This window comes from Loxodonta africana, chromosome 1 (genome assembly GCF_030014295.1).
Source record: "Loxodonta africana isolate mLoxAfr1 chromosome 1, mLoxAfr1.hap2, whole genome shotgun sequence".
NCBI classification, from domain to species: domain Eukaryota; kingdom Metazoa; phylum Chordata; class Mammalia; order Proboscidea; family Elephantidae; genus Loxodonta; species Loxodonta africana.
Window position 1 is genome coordinate 175,816,909 of NC_087342.1, and position 19,470 is coordinate 175,836,378.

The 19,470-nt window shown below is 41.2% G+C and overlaps 1 protein-coding gene across 8 annotated transcripts in view; it reads right to left on the minus strand.

Annotated features, from left to right (window-relative positions):
• Window positions 1-19,470, minus strand: part of FYN (FYN proto-oncogene, Src family tyrosine kinase) — a 237,988-nt gene that overhangs the window by 40,842 nt on the left and 177,676 nt on the right. For 6 of the 8 annotated variants that reach the window (XM_010598705.3, XM_064289947.1, XM_023542304.2 and 3 more), the window contains 6 exons: window positions 18,259-18,355; window positions 10,757-10,855; window positions 7,899-8,002; window positions 6,743-6,892; window positions 3,215-3,379; window positions 66-245 (listed from right to left, as the gene is read on the minus strand). In XM_010598705.3, coding sequence (XP_010597007.1) covers window positions 66-245; window positions 3,215-3,379; window positions 6,743-6,892; window positions 7,899-8,002; window positions 10,757-10,855; window positions 18,259-18,355 — 795 coding nt within the window. Of the gene's footprint in view, window positions 1-65; window positions 246-2,640; window positions 2,797-3,214; window positions 3,380-6,742; window positions 6,893-7,898; window positions 8,003-10,756; window positions 10,856-18,258; window positions 18,356-19,470 lie in introns of all 8 variants that reach the window. The other 2 variants (XM_003404286.4, XM_064289963.1) reach the window with 2 other exon arrangements.

Below are 19,470 nucleotides of genomic sequence, written 5' to 3' on the forward strand. Positions count from 1 at the left end.
CTCTCCCTGTGCAGTAATACTCTAGGTCACCGAGGAGGTGAGGTGGAGGAGAGGCATTGCCCAACCTTTATTCATATACTCGGTGACAATGTAGATGGGTTCCTCAGACACCACTGCGTACAGCTGGACCAACTTGTCATGTTTCAACTTCTTCATGATCTGCGCTTCCTCGAGGAATGATTCAGGGGACATTGTGCCTGGTTTAAGAGTCTTTATGGCTACTTTTGTGTTTCCATTCCAGGTACCTACAAACATCCGACAACATTAAGTCAAACCAAAGATTCTCTTTTGAAGAACGAAAAGTTTTTTTAACCAATAGCTATTTGCACAAAGTTATATTTTTAAGTTTAAAAAAAACTGAACATACTTTATGTGGAACAAAATACAGATCGAGGACTTTGTCAAGTATTTTTAAAAGAAAAAAAAGTCTTACTTATGGCCAGTTTGTAATTTTTTAATTTTGAGTGTACCACTCTCCTTTTCTGGCTCAGCCATGTGATTACAAATTTTAACCCAAAAGCTCTGCTCCCTTCTTTACAATGATATAGTCTAGGCATTAGGGGAGCTCTAGCCATCCAACAACCATTCCTCAGGTAACAGAGTAACCACAGAAGAAAACAGATTATTTAAGTTCTATTCTATGGGAGATTGCCATTTTAAAAAATATGAGCACACCTGCAGACGTTTGGAACCTACCTCTAGACTTTTAATTGTCTGCAATGGATGAGCTACTTGACTGAGTCCTTTAACAGTTGAGCTTAGCATGCTGATAAGCACTGGCAAGAAGTCCTCAATCTACTTGCCAATACTTCGACCAGGTAAGGAAAAATCCCTCAGGTTTACTGATGGTCAGCTACAACTAGAACAATGACTTTTATCAGCTAGGCTGGAAAAATTAAACGGCAGCTAAGAGGGAACAGAAATACTGAAACTTAAAATGTTAAAACCAGGCAAGGCTTGGCTTAAGATAATTACCAGTTATCTCATCTGTAAAATATAGGACTAGAACTGGAGTACCTTTCCAGTCTCTTACAGTGCTAGCCCCCTCCCCATCTCCCAGATTCTAGGTTTTATGTGCATTCCATTATTAGTCCTCTGACTTGGAATTATACCTATTCTATAAGGGGAAAAGAAAAATCTGCTAAATTATTTTCTATTTGAAAAAGAAGGCTGGTTTAAATTAAGATTAATTTGTATAGTTAATGTAATTGACTTTAGAATTTTAAAAATTACCTAAATTGGAGCACTTCTCGTTGAATATATGTTTCATATAATTACAAAATGTACCTAAAAAAGTATAAATTATGAAAGAACAAGGAGCTTAAAGGAGAGTTAACTGAATTCTCAAAAATATTTGACCACTAAATGTAAACGGGAAATTTGACAATCTGTACGTGAAATTTGGTATTTGAGTGTTGGCACTCCAAAATTTTAAATGGCTTCCTCTCTAATAACAATGCCATTAATTACGTAAGTATTCCATCCCCATTCTGAATTATCATAAAATGATGCTTTATGTTCAATGAGAAACAAAATCTTAATGCTATATGTGGAGATTTAAAGCCGATAAAGTTTGAAAGTAAATTCTCTTGTGGGGTCCAATTCTTCTGAGTATATGAATGATTTGATTAAAATTCTTAAGACCCAGAACTTTAACTACAAAGTGGCCATATTTAGATATTTACAATAATACTTGAGTTAAAGTCCAGAGTAAGACGGACACGATAATGTGAACTCTGAAATACAGTAATAATGATAATACTATTATAAAAGCCAAGATACACATATATATGTGTATGTGAGTGTATGTGTCTCTATATCTACATATCTCTATCTACGTATATCTTACACTATGTGCCAGGGTGTGTTCTAAGTGCGTAAATGTATTAATTCCTTTAATTCAGACCACACTTAAACACTGACACTCGCACATTAAGGAGAGGTACCTATCTACATTGTTTTTAATGGACTCTAAGGAAGGAGGATTTCACAAACATCACAATCAAATATTCTCGTACTGATGTTTTTGGGTAGGGTCTAAATCTATGTATTATCTCTAAGCAAAGCTGCTACTGACCCAAAAGTCGTTAGAAATGCACTGGGGAGGGTCCAGTGCAGTTGTCCTTGACAATGACAACCAGATTAAGAGAAGCTTGTGTGCCTACTGACCCCCAAGGGACTTTAAACATATTGTCCCCTGCAACCTTCAAAGCAATCCTTTGAAGTAGGTATTCTAATTTTACAGATGGGAAAACTGAGGCTCAAAGAGGTTAATAAGCCACTTGCCCATACTTCATGAGCTAGTAGAGATCCAAACCAGGCCCAATGAGCAAAAAGCCCACAGCCTTGCCCTACAGTAGCCCATCTACAGTATCTTACCTTCTCGTCTCTTAGGAAGAACAAAAGCCAGATTCACAGTGAATTGTTTCCTGTTCTGTGGGTGCCTTAATTACCCACATGGAGCAGGATAGCCGGGCACACCGAGGAATCACCATATTCTGAAAACCTGGATGGCCTGTGACCATCCAGGCTGTCTTGGTCCAAACGGGCTGTGCATATAGATTTGCGTGTTTTTGTTCAAAACCATCCTTTTAATTGGCTCTAAGACGCAGCCAAAACAAAATGTGCCCTCTGCCTTACCAAGCCACACTTCAGCGAAACACCCCTGACCCAGCTTCTTCTCCAGAAACAACGAATCACGTGCAACTTCCCAAGCATCTTTAGCCAATCCAGAAGTTTGTGGGGTACAACTCGGTGCAATCACAGTTAAGTTAAAACACAAACCATCATCTTTCTCTACAGGAAAGGGAATTAATAAAGAAAACAGTCCTTATAATCCATAATTATGCATGCACTAGGAAAGATGGAAGGTGACTTGCCCTTCAGGGCGATGCTGAGTTTATTCAACAAATATTTGCAGTTGGAAATGAAAGGCAAGACATTTTATGCAGGCTGGGTCATTCCTTGTACCATTTACTGGTTTTTGAATTGAGGCTCATGTAATATAGTACAATCTGAGCCAAGCTGCCAGTCTTGATCATTTACTATTTCTTTTCTAGAAATTCCAGAATTCTGAAATCAAAATCATTATTTCCCACTATTAGTAGTTTAAGTTTTCTTCCTGTTCATACTCTGTATTTTCACCTTCCATCTTTGACGTTTGAGAGTCCCCAAACGAGGAGGCTAATAATAGAATAATTGAGTCTCAGCATACCCATCCATACTTCCCCAAACTGCCCATTTCCCAGTCTCTTGATCAACTGCAGGGATTCTCGAGGGATTTCCCAGACATCTTTGGTTTTGACAGACAGATCGGTAAGCCTTGGCATCCCTTTGTGACAGGGAACTACTAGGCGGCAGCAGAGACCTGCGGCTCTCTCTGACGGAGCAGGGGCGGAGACAGCAGCAGGAGAGGGAGAGAGAAGAGCAGAACACGTGAAACAAAACATTCACAGATACACAAACCCACACCGACCAGCGCACAGTGCTACTCAGAACAGTGCTACATTAGCACAGAAATACACACATCTTGGAAGATTAGACACCACACATGGAAACATATTCATTTGAGGTAGAATAGGGGGGATTCTATATTTCCACTACTCTATATACACACAGATATAACATAGTCTGTGCATATATATGTAGATATAGTCTAGTTTGGATTTTCACTTACTAAGCAAGAAAAACATTTTCAGCCCAATGTGCTAATACCATGTCTTGTGGACACCTGAAAATACCCTCCAAAAACCAAAAACCAAACCCAGTGCAGTCGAGTCGGTTCCGACTCATAGTGACACTAGAGGACAGAGTAGAACTACTCTATAGAGTTTCCAAGGAGCGCCTGGCAGATTCAAACTGCCAACCCTTTGGTTAGCAGCTGTAACACTTAACCACTATGCCACCAGGGTTTCCAAAAATACCCCCGCTGCTTTCAAAAGGTGCATTTGGACTATTGAATGCCAGCATGACTGTGCTTTCTCACCTGCCTAATATCTAGGCTGCCCAGGGGCCTGGGATCTCTTTGGGATGAATTTATCTAAAATTGTAAATTTAGCATAGGATTTTTTATAGAATATTAGACTGTTATAAACTAGTAAAGCTACAGATTATACCTGGCGGGGGAAAAAAGGTCTCACTTCTCTAGTGATTTCTTTGGCATTTCTGACTCTGTTCTACCAGTTAGATGCTCTTACACTGCTTCTTTGGTAACTCCTTTTTTTCCCCCTTAACCTTTATAACAGTCTCTGGCATATAATTTAACAGTCTGGTTTGAAAGGAGAAAGCATGGCAACTAAAATTTGCAGAAACTCAAGGATATAAGAGAACTCTATTCCTTAAGCAAAAAAGAGGAAGGAAAAATATAGTCATCACTTAGAGGTTACTTGGAGGTTTATTTTACTTTTTTAAAAATAATATGCATTTTAGGGGAAACTGCCTAAATGCCAAGCTCAAAACCATCCAGGTGAGAAAGGGTAACAAAGAACAAGGGGTAAGGAAAGTGACAGGAGCTGCCCAGAGTCCGGGCTGTGAGGTGGACAGAGCCCCTGCCCCACCTCAGCCCCCTGGAAGCCCCTCAGATCTAGGAAATGCAAAGGCAGTCTTGCCTTTTCTCTAGGAACCTGCCAAAACTTAACTTTTATTTTTGATGGAATCAGGTTTTGAGATGTTTAGGCAGGAAATTATTTATGTGTCAGGATTTCAAAGGCATTTTATTGTATGAGAGAAAGAGGGAAGAGGAATAGTTAATATAAAAACAAATCTAAACTCAAGATGGTTTTTTTTTGAGATTAAAAATGTGTCTATTGCTCTTCATATCCCTTCTCTCCTTCCAGCTTTAGGATGTTTTCAAGGTGCCCTTTCCAACACAGTATTTTCAAATGATTCAAACCCTAAGGATCCTGTTGATGCTTGGCTGTAATGAAATATATTTCAGCATTTGAGACATCCTTACGACATGCAGACATCTGGAGTGTATCACTTAAGCTCGGAGAGATAGTCAGCCCTCTTTTCTCCAAATATCTCATTAGAATCTGCATCAAGCAAAAGTTACCCAATGCTCTAATCAACTAATACTCCAAGTGTTAATTTTTTCTATTGCTCATTAGTGACCCAAATCAATACACAGGCATTTCTTACTGTTATTTTCAAAAGACTGCTTTTTTGTGCTGAAAAAATCACACACACATTTTTAATGAATGTGCACAGGGCAACAGCAGAGGTGAAGTCACATTCACATACTCTTTCTGGGGCTTGTCATCGTTCTGTAGAACAATATGAAATATATAAATGTATAGAAACCACTGGTGGCACAGTGGTTAAGAGCTCAGGTGCTAATCAAAAGGTCAGCAGTTCAAATCCACCAGCCACTACTTGGTAACCTAATGGGGCAGTTCTACGCTGTCCTATAGGGTTGCTATGAGTCAGAATTGACTCGATGGCAATGAGTTATACAAAAACACTACTAGCTTAATGGGAGATAGATCTGTACATGTATACCTATATCCATATGCATGTGTATCTATGTATCTGATGGTGGGATACACTTGCTAATCTAGGAATGAGAGTGATTATTTTAACAAAGTGCACATAAAACCAAATTCTTTAATAAAGTGTACAACTTGCATGCCGGACACTTAATAATTATATGTTTCCAGGAACAAAATAATGGTAACATCTGGGTGTTAGGACAGAGCTTCCTCTACTTTTTAAAGTTAAATTTAACACAGTAGATTAGATGTACTGTAGGTCATACGACTCTAAGTCCACTTAGGAAACAGGAGTTGTTGTTGTTACATGCCATCAAGTAGATTCCGACTCACAGTGACCCTGTAGGACAGAGTAGAACTGCCCATAGGGTTTCCAAGGCTGTGGGTCCGAATCCACTCGATGGCACAAAACAACAACAATCTTTACAGAAGCGGACCACCAGGGCTTTTCTCCTGCAGGGTGGCTGGTGGGTTCGAACCACTGACCTTTTGGTTAGCAGTCACTTAACCACTGTGCCACCAAGGCTCCTTAGGAAACAGAAGTATTGGTGGGGAAGTAGAGTATGGTAAATGGATTGCAAAATTCATCTAGTCATGAGAAGGAAATATATGTGCAGCCATTCCTGTGTCTGTGCTGAGCATACAGTGATGGCAGAAACGCCATCCCCTGGAGGGTCTCCTGTAAGTGCCTTCCAGAGACTGCTTCATCTTCCTTTCAGGGTTTTGGGATTATACAGTGCAGAGGAATGGGAAAGATACTTGAGAGGATTTTAGGATAAAGATGAAAAAACAAACAACTTTTTTTTTTTAATTTAACCTATTGCTTCCTACTTGGGGAGCTAGAATATTACAGAATCTATTGACAAACAAAAAGAATTATACAATCTATTGACAACAGAAGGAGCTCTGGGTAGGCAGCGGTTAAAGCGATCAACTGCTAACCAAAGTCTGCTTCCATCGAGATTTACAGCCTTGGAAACCCTACGGGGTCGCTATGGGTGGAATTGACTTGATGGCAGTGGATTTGGTTTTTTTGGTTGTTGACAAACATTATGGAACTAATAATAACTACGGTAAAACAATAAGCAACGGGACCTACTCAGACAAGAACCACTTTTAGGCACTTGCAAAAAAGACATTTTACTAGTGACTGTGTGTATGTTTGTTGGACCACATTCCCCTTTCCCTTCTCTGTGCCTGCCTAAACCCTCCAGTGTCCCCGTGGCTCATAAGCTAATTACAGTTAAGGTTACCTGAGTAATGCTGTACAAGCTGCTGAAGCGTTTCAAACTGGGCCCGGGTAGTAATATAGTATCCACCATTGTCAAGTTTGCGAATTTTATAATGTTTGACATGGTCTCCTTTCATATCATCCCAGTCACGGATAGAAAGTGAATAGGCACCTAATAAATACACAAAGCGTTAGCAACTTCCATCACTTTGAGTGCTAATTTGTTTTTTAGGTCTCAACTACTTGACTATTCTGATTAATAATTATCAAGGGGAGATACCCACATATACACACGCAGACACACAGCATTTCCACTCAGTACATAGGAAGAAAATACCTCTTGCTTTCCTGTAAATGTCAGAAGGTATTAGCAATAAAATGATTTTACCTGCAAGACTGAAAGCTTCCTGGATTTTTTTTCTACAGTACTCTATTCAGTACACTTGTATTGTCTAATACGGCATAGATCCAATCCTCCCCGGGGAAGTCAAGAGAAACACAGAGGTTCATGGCTGAGCTTACTTCTCTGCCTCCTTTACCAATGGGGCATCATTGGCAGTAGGGGCTGTGCACACAAAAGAAATCTAAGGACTGTTTCCCTAGAAGCAAGACTCAAATTTCTGCTTAACAACACTTTTACGAGGAGCATATAACCAGTGTCTGGTAGATCAAGTTAGAAGGCTACTATTTTTTTTTTCCTTTACTCATCATCTCCTGTGGGCTCTAATGAGCTGTTAAATAATGAAAAGGTCAACAATTAAGAGGAAGAGATGTCTAAGATCCTCAGTTATTAAAAAAAAAAAAAAAAAAGGAAAACCTAAACAACCTGCATGACTTGCTCCTGAGTAACTAAGAGTTTTAGAAAATCATAATTCTCATAAAAAAAAAAATAGACTTCTGAAAATCCTATGATCCTGGTTGCCCCAAGCAGTAAATCTACCCCGGCCCCTGTTTTGGGAGGAAGGCCTTGATCTGAAGTCTCCGTAGTTTAGTTGGAGCTGTCTGCAGTTTTACAGCCTGGAGGGAAAACTGGAAACAGGACTTCACTCACTAGGTAAAAAAAAGGTAGGGAGGATATATGTCATTTTAAAATCCTTGTACATTAGGGATAAGCCTTTCATTCCCTCTGAGTAATCCACAGATTTGAATGACAAGCTAACTTCAACTTGCTATCTTACCTTTGGTGGTTTCACTCTCGCGGATAAGAAAGGTACCTCTTGGGTTTCCAAAGGACAAAAGCTGTCGCTCAGCATCTTTTCGGCCAAGTTTTCCAAAGTACCACCTTTAAATGAGATCAAGGAAAGGAAATATTTTCTAACTATCATTTTAAAAATGAAATAGGGTAGGCCTTTTTGCCCGTTAATCTCCCTCACCTCCAAATTTGTCCTTAGCCTCTTATAGACATAAATTTTTTTTTTCCCCAAGCTCATCCAGTTCTCTTTCGATCTATTCCTGAGTCTAGCCCTAATCCGCCTCTTTCACTCCTTAAAAAGAACAGACTTGAATTATGGGCTATTTTCCTTCCCTCCAGAGATGACAGGAACTGGTTTGTGTTAGAATTGCCACCTGCATGCACAAAAGGAGAAACCTAAGACCTTGTTTTGAAATGGCAACCACAGGACACCCTTCCCACGCTCATCTACAAGACCCTTGATTCCTGAGTGTAGTTACAACCCCTGGGAAACAACAATACACAGTCTTAGAATATAAAAAAATCATTAATCATTCATTTTTAAAAATAAAAAAGGTCAGTCAGAATGGATAAAAAATAAAGACATGATATTTTGAGTAACTTTCTATCTACAGGAACTCAGAAAAACAACTATAAAGACTCTCCCCTTATCTGAGATTACTGCTGCCCCTGGTTGCTTGTTTTTATTTTCTCCTCTCATCCAGCAGGTATGAGGATGTGGATAAACAAAAAGCATTTAGCAAGCATCTGGGCTGTGATCTGCTGTTCAGTCTTCTCTTCGGCACAGCTGCAGGACTGGCTACTGTGCACCTTTGATATCTGTGCACAGTCAATGAGCATTTTCTTAAAAATGACTCCCAGCTGTAGACACTTTAATATTTTCTCTGAAGAAATTAGTGACACCCTGCACCACTTTAGGAGGAGTCACATCAAGTCACTGCCTGACCTTTGCTATTTCTCTTTTATCTCTGACTCCCCCCACCCCAAGCCCTAACCATTGTTTGGCAATTAGTTAACAGTTCAGCACTAGATGCTCAACGAACAGCAGGTACTCAAAAGACCCAAGGGCAAATGCTGGAGCATTCCATTGGAATCTGCCCACAGTAACAATTCTTAGAACATTTAACTGTGAAAGAATCCAGTTTCTAAAATAAAATTTTGATTCATTATATATACTTCAACATAGCTATTATGTATTCATGGTTGAATTCTTCTGTGAATGAAAGAGCTTCACTGAAGATAACAAAAGACACACTATATATTAACTCTTCACTGACTTTTAAAGGTACCAAATTGTGCGACAATCCCTAACCTTGAGCTAGTTGGTATAAAGAGAATGGCGCCGGTTATTTGTGAGAAATGATTTTCTAGGATTGTATCAATAACCCAATTAAAATGCTGTGGAAACACAAACTGGTGAAAAGAGGACTGTTAGAACAATGGATTGTACTGAAACAACAATATTTTAAGATAATAGTAATAAACTGCATTTGTAAAAACCATAAATATTATTTAAAAAATGATATTTTATTCTTTAAACACAAAATATTTAAAAAGCTGACCCTCATAAATATAGAGCTGGTATTTCCCGTTAAGCTAAAGTAATGCTACATTTTGGTGGCACCTTTCATTCTGAAAGAACACAAAGATGTTTGCAAATCTGCCCCCAAAATAAAAACTCAATACGAAGTCCTGTATTCACTGATGATGAAACACGTTTTTTAGGAGACAAGAAGCAGCCCAGAGCCACTGAGTATTTGAGAGTATGAAACAAACCAGATCTCCTTAGAAGAAATACAAGAGAATTAAAGACAAGAGAATGATCCAATTGGGGATTTGCCTAGGGTGTGGAGTCTAAACCCTCCTTGCAGTTCTTAAATAACTCCATGACAAAATTAAATACCAGAGCTAAAGGCTAGGCTCAGTGACTGACTTTTCTTGACTCCCTTTCCAGTGAGGGTTTGGCATGACCACCTCACTGAGCAGGGGTGGCAGATCCCCATGGTGTCAAGAAGAGGCCAGGTTCCTGCGTTTGGGAGACCACTGCCCCACTTCCTTTTCCCTCAGTTCAGAAGTTAGGGTCTTCAAACAAGCCACTCTGGCAGTTCTCCACTTTGGAAGTGCCCATTAATCCCTACTGGCTGACTGAAGGAATGAGGGTTATTTCTTTTAGAATTCCTTCAGCCTAGCGACCACCAACCTAAACTGCTACCTGTGGAATCCTTAAGCCAAATAACTACTGGCCACTATTTACCATCAAAGAAACCAACCGAGACCCCAAATCAAATGAAGGACCATTTGAAATCCATCACCACAGTAGTTCCTGAATTCTGGGACACACACTGCACATGAGATACTTTTACCTGGGCATGGAAGGTATGTCTTTGCAGCACTTCTTTAATACTTCTGGATTGCATAGAGGAGAAAAATCTCAGCTTGATCTTTAACCAGGATTTCTCTCTTTGCAGCTTAGAATGTTGGATTGGCAATAAAATATGGTCTAGCTAGAATTTCATCATATTTTTATGGTTACTTTCTATTGATGGCAAGCAATATTGGGTCTTAATTTTGGGAACTGATATAAAGTTTCCTTTCAAAATAAATGTTTAAGTTTTAAAAAAGCGAGCAAACTTAAGGGGAAACATTAATAACAGTGCAAGTAATACACAGATAGGGCAAACACCATGGTCTAAGGCCTGGGGGACAGCATTAGCATATTCTCTCAGCCTTTAATCACTCTAGTGAATTCCTTCTCCCATCTGCACAGTGTTCAGTGGCATTTTATTGTGGTAACTAACTTTTAGCAGCAAGGAGTTAAACAAAAAACAATAAAACAAAACATACTCTTCTGCTTGGATGGAGTCAACTGGAGCCACATAATTGCTGGGAATGTAGCCCGTCTCTCCAGTTGTCAGGGAGCGAGCTTCCCACCAATCTCCTTCCCTGTAGAGAAAAAAGAGAAGGGAAATGAGTAAGTTGGCTGTTTCAATGTCTCGCAGTCTCAGACTCAATGCTGTAGGTAGATGGCTGTCTCTCATCATTCTATCAGCTGACTTCTCTAGCCTCGCTCCTTTTCTCCAAACTCAGCATAATCCCTAGTGAAGGTCAGATGGCTTACAATCCAAATTGAACCCAGCTTTGTCTCTTGCCTGATTTGTGAATTAAGATTGCAGGACCCCGGCCGTAAGAGAGTACTCTTTGGGTAGGAGGCATATTTTGCTTGGGACTCGAGTGTCCTCGACTTGGACTGAGGGGAAGGGAAAGGGAACCCAGCTTCAGCCTATTTAAGCAAAACATTATACATGCTGATAATACAGGAAAGGAAGCCTGTTAGGAGGCCCAGTAAAGGACAAAAGTATTTCTCTCCAGTAAATGGGGAAGATAACATCTTTCTGCAGAGTCTCTGGGTGGGGCAAATGGTTAGTGCACTTGGGCTGCTAATTGAAAGGTTGGAAATTCGAATCTACCTAGAGGTGCCTCAGAAGAAAGGCCTGGAGATCTACTTCTGAAAAATTAGTCATTTAAAACCCAGTGGAGCACAGGTCTACTCTGACACACATGGGGTCACCATGAGCCAGAACTGACTCAACCACAAGTGGTAAAAAACATCTTTCTGCAGGCAGAGTGACAAAGACTACACTAGGTTAAGCTTTCCTCAGATATTCTCAATCTGGGGTTATTTCACCATGTATTTATGGCACTGAGTTGAGCCAGGCAGGTGGGAGAGCAAGGGTGGGTGGGTGTAGCTGTATGTGTACAAGTGCAGGGGAAGAAGAAAAATTCACTATGGGAATAAAATTTTTAGTTATATCACTTTGTATTGACCAATGTTCTATGCAATAGTATGGTCTCAATCTGTGTGGCTCTCAGAGTTGTGGGTGGAAGAACATGAAAGGGGGCTTATAATGTTACTCTCAGATGAAAACAAATTAGTAAATTAAATGACTAAAGTTCATATGCTTCAACTCCCATAGTTTTAATATGTAACAAAGAGCAGGGATGGGCTGTGTGCTGCTTCCTGTGAACAACTGTCAGGAGATGTACCTGGGGCTGTAACCCCAACATTTGCTGAGTATCCACAGACCCCATCACCAGCCTGGGGTCAGGAGTGGGAGGAGCAAGGGAGGGCACAGTTGTCCCTGAGCCAATTGAGATTACTCAGCCCTCTGGATCACTAGTGCTGAAATATACCACCCAGACACCAGTGGCCCAGGGCCCTCACTCCCTCCTTTTTTGGTCCCTAGAGGCAGTGACAGAAACCCAAGCTCCCCTCACCCCCACCTTTTTTTTTAAATCACTTTCTAGCTGGGCTCTATGTCAAAGCTCTCAGCTAGGGAAGAAAACATGTTGGCTTTTGTCCCTGGTAAAGGTCCTTCCCAGACTGATTTAATTAGGTGGAGAATAACAAGCTTCCAGTACGAAACCCAGGCCTCACTCCAGAGTCCCAGTCTCTAAAGACGATCTCTCTGAATGAGGGCACCTGAGACTCCAGATAAGATTTAGTACAGCAATAAGAAAATGGTAACAAACCAACATGTGTTATTGGGGTGGTTGTGGAAAAGTGCTTGGTGGCTCTTTTAACAAGCAGCACAGCATAGCCCACACGAAGACAGGGGGCTGGCAATGGTTTCTTAAAACTTATATTTTAAAAAGTTTCCCAAGCTCTCCTTTTTCACCCTGTTAAATGAATTTAAACAGATAAATCAATCAAAAGAGGAAGGCAATTGTTTTCATACTGATAAAGTCTTTTAGACATAACCTTAAATTTAATTCATGGTCAGATTTTTATTATGAGATATTTTATACATACAAAAGAATATATGTATACATGAGTTATGAAATAAACACTTGTGAGTCCACCATGGTACTTAAGAGCTAGATCGTTACCAGCTGAGCAGAGTCTACACCTTCCTATGCCTCCACTGCATCCCTCTGCCTTCCAAGTTCAGATTTCATGAAATTTAAAATATTAATAGCTTAGTACTAGTCTTATTTCTATGCCCCCCCCAAAGAAATATTTGCAGTTGTAAACATATCATCTAAGTACATATGCAGAAGCTTTTTTTTTTTTTTTTTTTTCCTTTAAACATCGCATGTGTTTAAGGAAACAGCTTTGTAGACATCATCTTCGGTTTGCGGTGTCAATGTTTATGTCTTTAAAATGCCACTAGATGGAGATATTTCACCACAGGAAATAACAATACCCATTTTATTCAGTCTTTCATACACACACGCCCACACACACGCAAAACCCAGGAAAAGCTCCAAAATGGTAAGAAAAAAATAAGTGCTTGTAGCATAGGAGGAGCCCTCGTGGTGCAGTGGTTAAAGCGCTCAGCTGCTAATGGAAAGGCCGGCAGTTCAAACCCACCAGACGCTCCTTGGGAGAAAGGTATGACAGTCGGCTTCTGTAAAGATATATAGCCTTGGATACCCTATGAGACAGCTCTACCCTGTCCTACAGACTCCCTACGAGTCGGAATCGACTTGATGGCAGTGGGTTTGGGTTGTAGCAGAGGATTATTATTTTTTTTAATGCAAGATAACTCTCATTGAGTTAGTCCCATTTTATTTAAGAAAGGCTAGCATCAGTTTTAGGGTTCATAGGAATGTCGACAGGGGCAGGAAGCTAACAATTCTGCTGTAGGCTGGAACAAACTCAGCCTTATTCAGGTGAGCTGGCACTAATGAGTAATTTCCAGTTCAAATCAGGCATTAACTATCTCATTTTGGTCTAGGCACCTCAACAGCTTAGCACAGATTAGAATCCAACTATCATCTCATTCTAAAGTCATATATCAGGAATTCTTGACTATCTCTTAAGCTACTCCATTAATCTCACAAGGGTTTTGCGTTAGTCATGAGAAAGATGAAATACTTGATTTCTCTTTTTCTAGGTCATCCAGGGTCACTTTCTCTATCAAGGGAGACATGAGGTGACAAAAACTCAGTGTATTATGTAGTAAATGTCACATGTTGTGCCCAGAAAAAGTCTGTTGAGCAAATGAAGTCATCTTTTTCAATACACTAGAAGCACCGATTTACTCACAAATAAGTACTGTACTCTTTACAAATCATTCATGTTGATTTAGGAGAATAGGGTTTCTACTACACTACTTTTTATTTCTTTACTGGAGTTATTCTGGTTAATTGGGGTTATTAAAGCTGTATTTCTTTAAAACTGTTCTTACAGTTTTCTTTAACCGTTATCCTGTTCTGATTCAAATATATGATTTAAGCCTTGGGTCTGGTTTAGAATGACGTTTAGATTTTTATAACAGCTTCCCCCGTTCCTCCAATTTAAGAACTTATTAAAAGAGTCTGTTCTTAAATCTTCTGTGTCCCCAATTCCCAAGTTGCTCACAGGGCTTGTGGTCCCAGGAGTTGGGGCCTCAGGAGCCCTGATGGAGCCAGGCAGTGGCATCTGCCAACATAAATCAGCCTTGCTCAGCTGAGCTACGGAGTGTCTTTATTATAATGCTGGGCTCTTTCTAAATCTGGCCACTGCCCATCTTATTTTCAGAGAGCATATCCTTACTTTTTTCAAATGTTTGAATGGGACGCTAAACCAGCATTTCTTATGTGATGAACAGATGATGTCTAAAAGAGTCACTACCCTAGCCAATGATCACCACCCCACTCTGTGCAAAACACTGTATTTTAAAGAACCACTATTTCTAGATGGCAAATGTAAAAATAGGAAATGAAACTGGATGAACTTAGATATTCTGCAAAGTGGATTCAATTTAAATAATGTCCAAATACACTCCATTAAGCACTTAAGAACAGGTCAACAAATACACCCCATTAAGCACTTAAGAACAGGTCAATCAGGTCTCGTCCCCACACTGTGCAAGGCAGCAGTGCCCTGGTTCTGGGCACATGTGTGCACGCATACCACAGGGTTTATGCTGTACTTAATAACTAAAGCCTGCGCCGGGGCTCCCTTCTGCCTCTGGATAGGTGAAGGGAGTGGGAAAACACACACACACTGGGAGGGTGGCAGCTGCCCCAGGGAGAGCAGAGCCCCATCCCACCCTCTCATTCAGGCGATGAGAGCCAGAGGCTGGAAGGGCTGGGGGAGGGGCAGAAGAGGCCTGCCATCTGGTTCTGTATTATTGCTTTGTTTTTCCTTCATGGTTTTCTCTTCCCTCTTATTACCCTTGACTTCAGGATATTATTGTATGTTACAAAACCTTTTTTTTTCCATAACCTTGAAAAAGGGCATTTAATGGGCATGTAGGATGAGGAATTCCACTGGCAAGAAGGAAGAACTTAAGGCGGGTGAAATCGTTTAATATTTTCTTCTAAGAGAACAGGGCCAGAGGCTCAAGCTGTTTGTAAGCATCAAAAACCATGCATACAAATCACAACATAGATTGAGAGAGATTGGATCTTCCTTGAATGTTTCTCCAAAATTTCAACTTGATGACACTGCAGATCCTACACGGGTTAACAAACGGAGAAGTCATGACTCTGACTTTGGTAAAATTGGGCTTTCCAACTTCCCTACAGCTAAGACACAGATCTGACTTGAACCCACCCAGAGGCTCTGTGGGAGAAAGAACTGGTGATCTGCTCTTGTAAAGATTTACAGCCAAGAAAACTCCACGGGGCAGTTCTACTGTCACATGGGGTCTCTATGAGTTGGGATCGACTAGATGGCACACAACAGCAACAAAAACAACAACCACAACCACAACAACCACTCCTTAGTTCTTATCAGAATTTACAAATGATTTTAAAACTTCTAAGCAACCTTAGCATTTAAAAAAAAAAAAACAACCTTAGCATTTAGGGAATATTACATAAAATGGGAAGGGACAGTGTGGCATATTTCAGAATCCAAAGTTAGAGGAAACTAGAATTCAGAGTTAGAGGAAGCATTCATCTGAGAACCAAACTAACAATAACCCGTTGCTGTTGAGTTGACTCTGACTCATGGTGACTCCATGTATATCAGAGTAGAACTGGGCTCCCCAGGGTTTTCAATGGCTGATTGTTTGCAAGTAGATTGCCAGGTCTTTCTTCCAAGGTGCCTTTGGGCAAACTTGAACTGCCAACCTTTCAATTAGCAGCAGAGTATGTTAACCATTTGTACCACCCAACCAAAACCAAACCGGTTGCTGTCGAGTTAACTCTGACTCCTAGCAACCCTATAGGACAGAGCAGAATTGCCCCATAGTTTCCAAGGAGCGCCTGGTAGATTTGAACTGCCAGCTTTCTGGATAGCGGCCATAGCTCTTAACCACTATGCCACCAGGGTTTCCTTGTACTACCCAGGGACTCATAAATTAACAATAATAGATCAAAGCCTAATTCCCTCATCCCCCACCTCCCAGCCAACCCTTCCAAACCTGCATGCAACTGCAACAGCTGAGTCCCCTTTTGGGGCAGTACCTGGGCCTTTCCAGGACCAAACCTGACACTGAACTCAGGATTCCATCCACACATATCAACCTTGGCACTGCCACTTGCCAGCTCTGTGCACTCAGGCAGTTCCCTGGCTTGAGCCTGAGAGGACTCTTCATATGCAGGACAACAGCTATGTTACATACCTCATACAGTTGTTGTGGGGAAAAAATGGGAACATTTGTAACTTAGCACAAGGCTGGCATGTCACAAGCCTTCAGTAAATGGCAGCTGTTTACTATTTTAAAAAATTCCTGAGGCTGCATGAGGAGGGCTCCTGGGGGCAGGTAGTGTTCTCTTTCTTGATCTGGGGGCAGGCTGTATGGGAGTGTTCAGTTCATGAAAAGTCAGCAGCTGTACATTTCTGATATGTGTACTTTTCTGCATATATTTTAATAAAAGTTAAAAAAAAAAATCCATAGCCCTCCTAGTGATGACAACAATCATAATTTAAAAAAAACCCTTGTGGCTGTGTAGACCGTCTTCTGACGTCTGGCAGAGAGTTACTGGCCTCTTCCGGGAGGAATTCAGTGCTTGCTGTTGAAAGGTGGCCTATTCCCAGGGGCCTGGGAGTTGGGGTGGGGGTGGGGATCCCAGGGAAGGAGGCAGTTTCAGGGTCTGGAGGAGCTCCCTGTTACCGCGACCACTCCTTGTCCCTGGGAAAGTGCAGTATGAGCAGAGCTGCCCCTCACCTGCCCTTGCTCACCCTCTAGGAAAGCTGAAGAACCAGGCTACAAGGCCTTCTGCCATCATAAAACCCAGTTTGCTCAGGAGCAGAGGAGAGAGCAAGCCAGACTTGGGTGCTTAGGAAAGTCTCATGGTCTGGCTCCTAGCACCCAGGTGGCATTCTCTCCCAATCGCCAGGGGAGCACTCACAAGGAAAACCTGAGGTGCTGATGGGGAAGAGGAGGCCTGTCTTGCTGACGCCAGCACCACCATTTTCTTTGGAGCCTAGACTTTTCTGGAGGGCCCTCATTATGCATGCTGCCTCTACCTAATTATTAAGGAGTATTTGAAAACCATAGAGAAATCTGACCAACATTTATTCTTTCTAACAGAGGTATTAAATGTAGGATTTGAAGAATGAGTCATTCTCACTCTTGAAACTTCCTCACTGCCTGTTTAACTATTGTTCCTACTGACCACATTTAAAATGCATGCATTGCAGTCATTCATGAGTGGGTGAAATGGCTTCTCCTTTCACCACAGAGATTTCAGCCACTAGGAAATTTTCAATATGGGGAAACACCTCCACAGACTTCACTGGTTGGGATTTATGGGAGTTCTGAAAACGGAAGGAACTTGTTGCCTGCCTTAAGTGAGGGCTTTGCCAGTGCAATTTTTGAAATGTGAAGAAAATCTCAAGGCCGACATAATGTGGGTGGTGAAGTCTTGTGCCAAACTTTCGAAACCATAGATTTTTTGGAGGGGGACGTGCTAGTGCTTTCATAAGCTTTAAAAACAACAAAAACAGAGCAAAAAAATCATCGACTCTGCAACTATGGTATCCTCAAAAAGTTCCCTGGACATTGTTGTTGCTGGGTGTCTCTGAGTCATTTTCATTCCCAGCAACCCCAAGTGACAGAGTAGAACTGCCCCATAGGATTTTCTTGGCTGTAATCTTTATGGAAGCAGATCGCCAGGTCTTTCTCCCTCAGAGCTCCTTTGCGGGTTTGAACTGCCAGCCTTTCAGTCGGCAGCTGAGTGCTTAACCGTTTGCACCACCAGGGCTGCTTTCCCTGGACGTACGGTGTGATAAAATACTGCATTGGGTCATCAACTCTTCTCTTCTCAAATTATATTGCTATGAATTACCGAATTCTGCAAATGTTCTTTTAGAATCTCAGATATGTGAAAACGTGCAGATAGAAAACACAAGAATCCTTTCCCAGTATGAAAGGCATGCATTCTTTCCCTTCCCTCTCCAAACTTACGAGCTGTTCAATATTTGAAATTTTTCTCCTTTGTGAAAACTCAGGTCATCTTCTGTCCGTGCTTCATAGTCATAAAGGGCCACAAACAGGGTCACTCCTGACAAAACACAATCAAAAGAGGAGAGATCATTACACAAGCGGAAATTAATTCCAAGGAATTCAATTCTTCACTAAAACCTCATTCTCAAAATCTACATCTTGTCAGCGCTGATAACATGATGCGGTGTTGTAATTAATGTGTGAAAACTGGAGTCATAGGGTTTTATTTATGCCCTGGTCTTTGTAGGGGAAGCATGATTTGTTCTGACTAAAACCTGGAGCTGAAGGACTTTTCTCTGTACAGCCTTTGAATGAGTCCTTGGGAAGAGGCAGATGCTAATATCATGTCCCAAATCAAAGAGCAGCAGCAGCATAGGGTTCAGCTTTGTAGAGCTCTGCAGCAATTACAGACACCCTTTATCTGACATATGTTCTCCACTCGGGAGCTCATGTCAGGCTCTGGGTAAAATGGATCACTCTCCCTCCATAAATAACAGTAACGCAGGCTGTAGCAGAAACTTCCTTCAGCAGCTTCGGGTACTTCAGAAGAGACCCCCTCTGTAACGTTCAGTCCCAATTAGAGAATGTATTGATTGCCCTCGGCATCTACATTTGCTTTTGCAAAGTTTTTAGCTGCTTGGTCCTAGTACTCAAAACAGATCCCTCTCCCTTGTTCTTCTACCTTGAACCCACCTACCTTCATACTATACTCACTCTTGCTCACACCCACCCAAAGTCTTCTTATCTGGTTGAGTCTTCCAAAGGGACCTCTTTTGCTTTGCAGAAATTTGCTATCAATAGCGAAAAATGTACACCTTCCCATCTGGCCTATGATTTCCTCCATGTAGTAAGCAGAATTCTAAGAGGACCCCAGTGATTCCCACTTCCTGGTATTCATACTCCTGTGTAACCCCCTCCTCTTTAGTGTGGGCTGAAACTAATGACTTGATTCTAACCAAAAGAAAATGGCACAGGTGATGGGATGTCACTTTGTGACTTTTGTATTGCTAGCAGGCTTTAATGCCACTTTGGCCTGCACACTTTGAAGAAGCAAGGTGCCATATTGGAGAGGCCCACGTGACCAGGAACTAAGGGTGGACTCTGGCCAACAGCCAGCAAGGAACTGAGGTCCTCGGTCCAACAGCCCCTGAGGAACCGACTCTTGACAACACA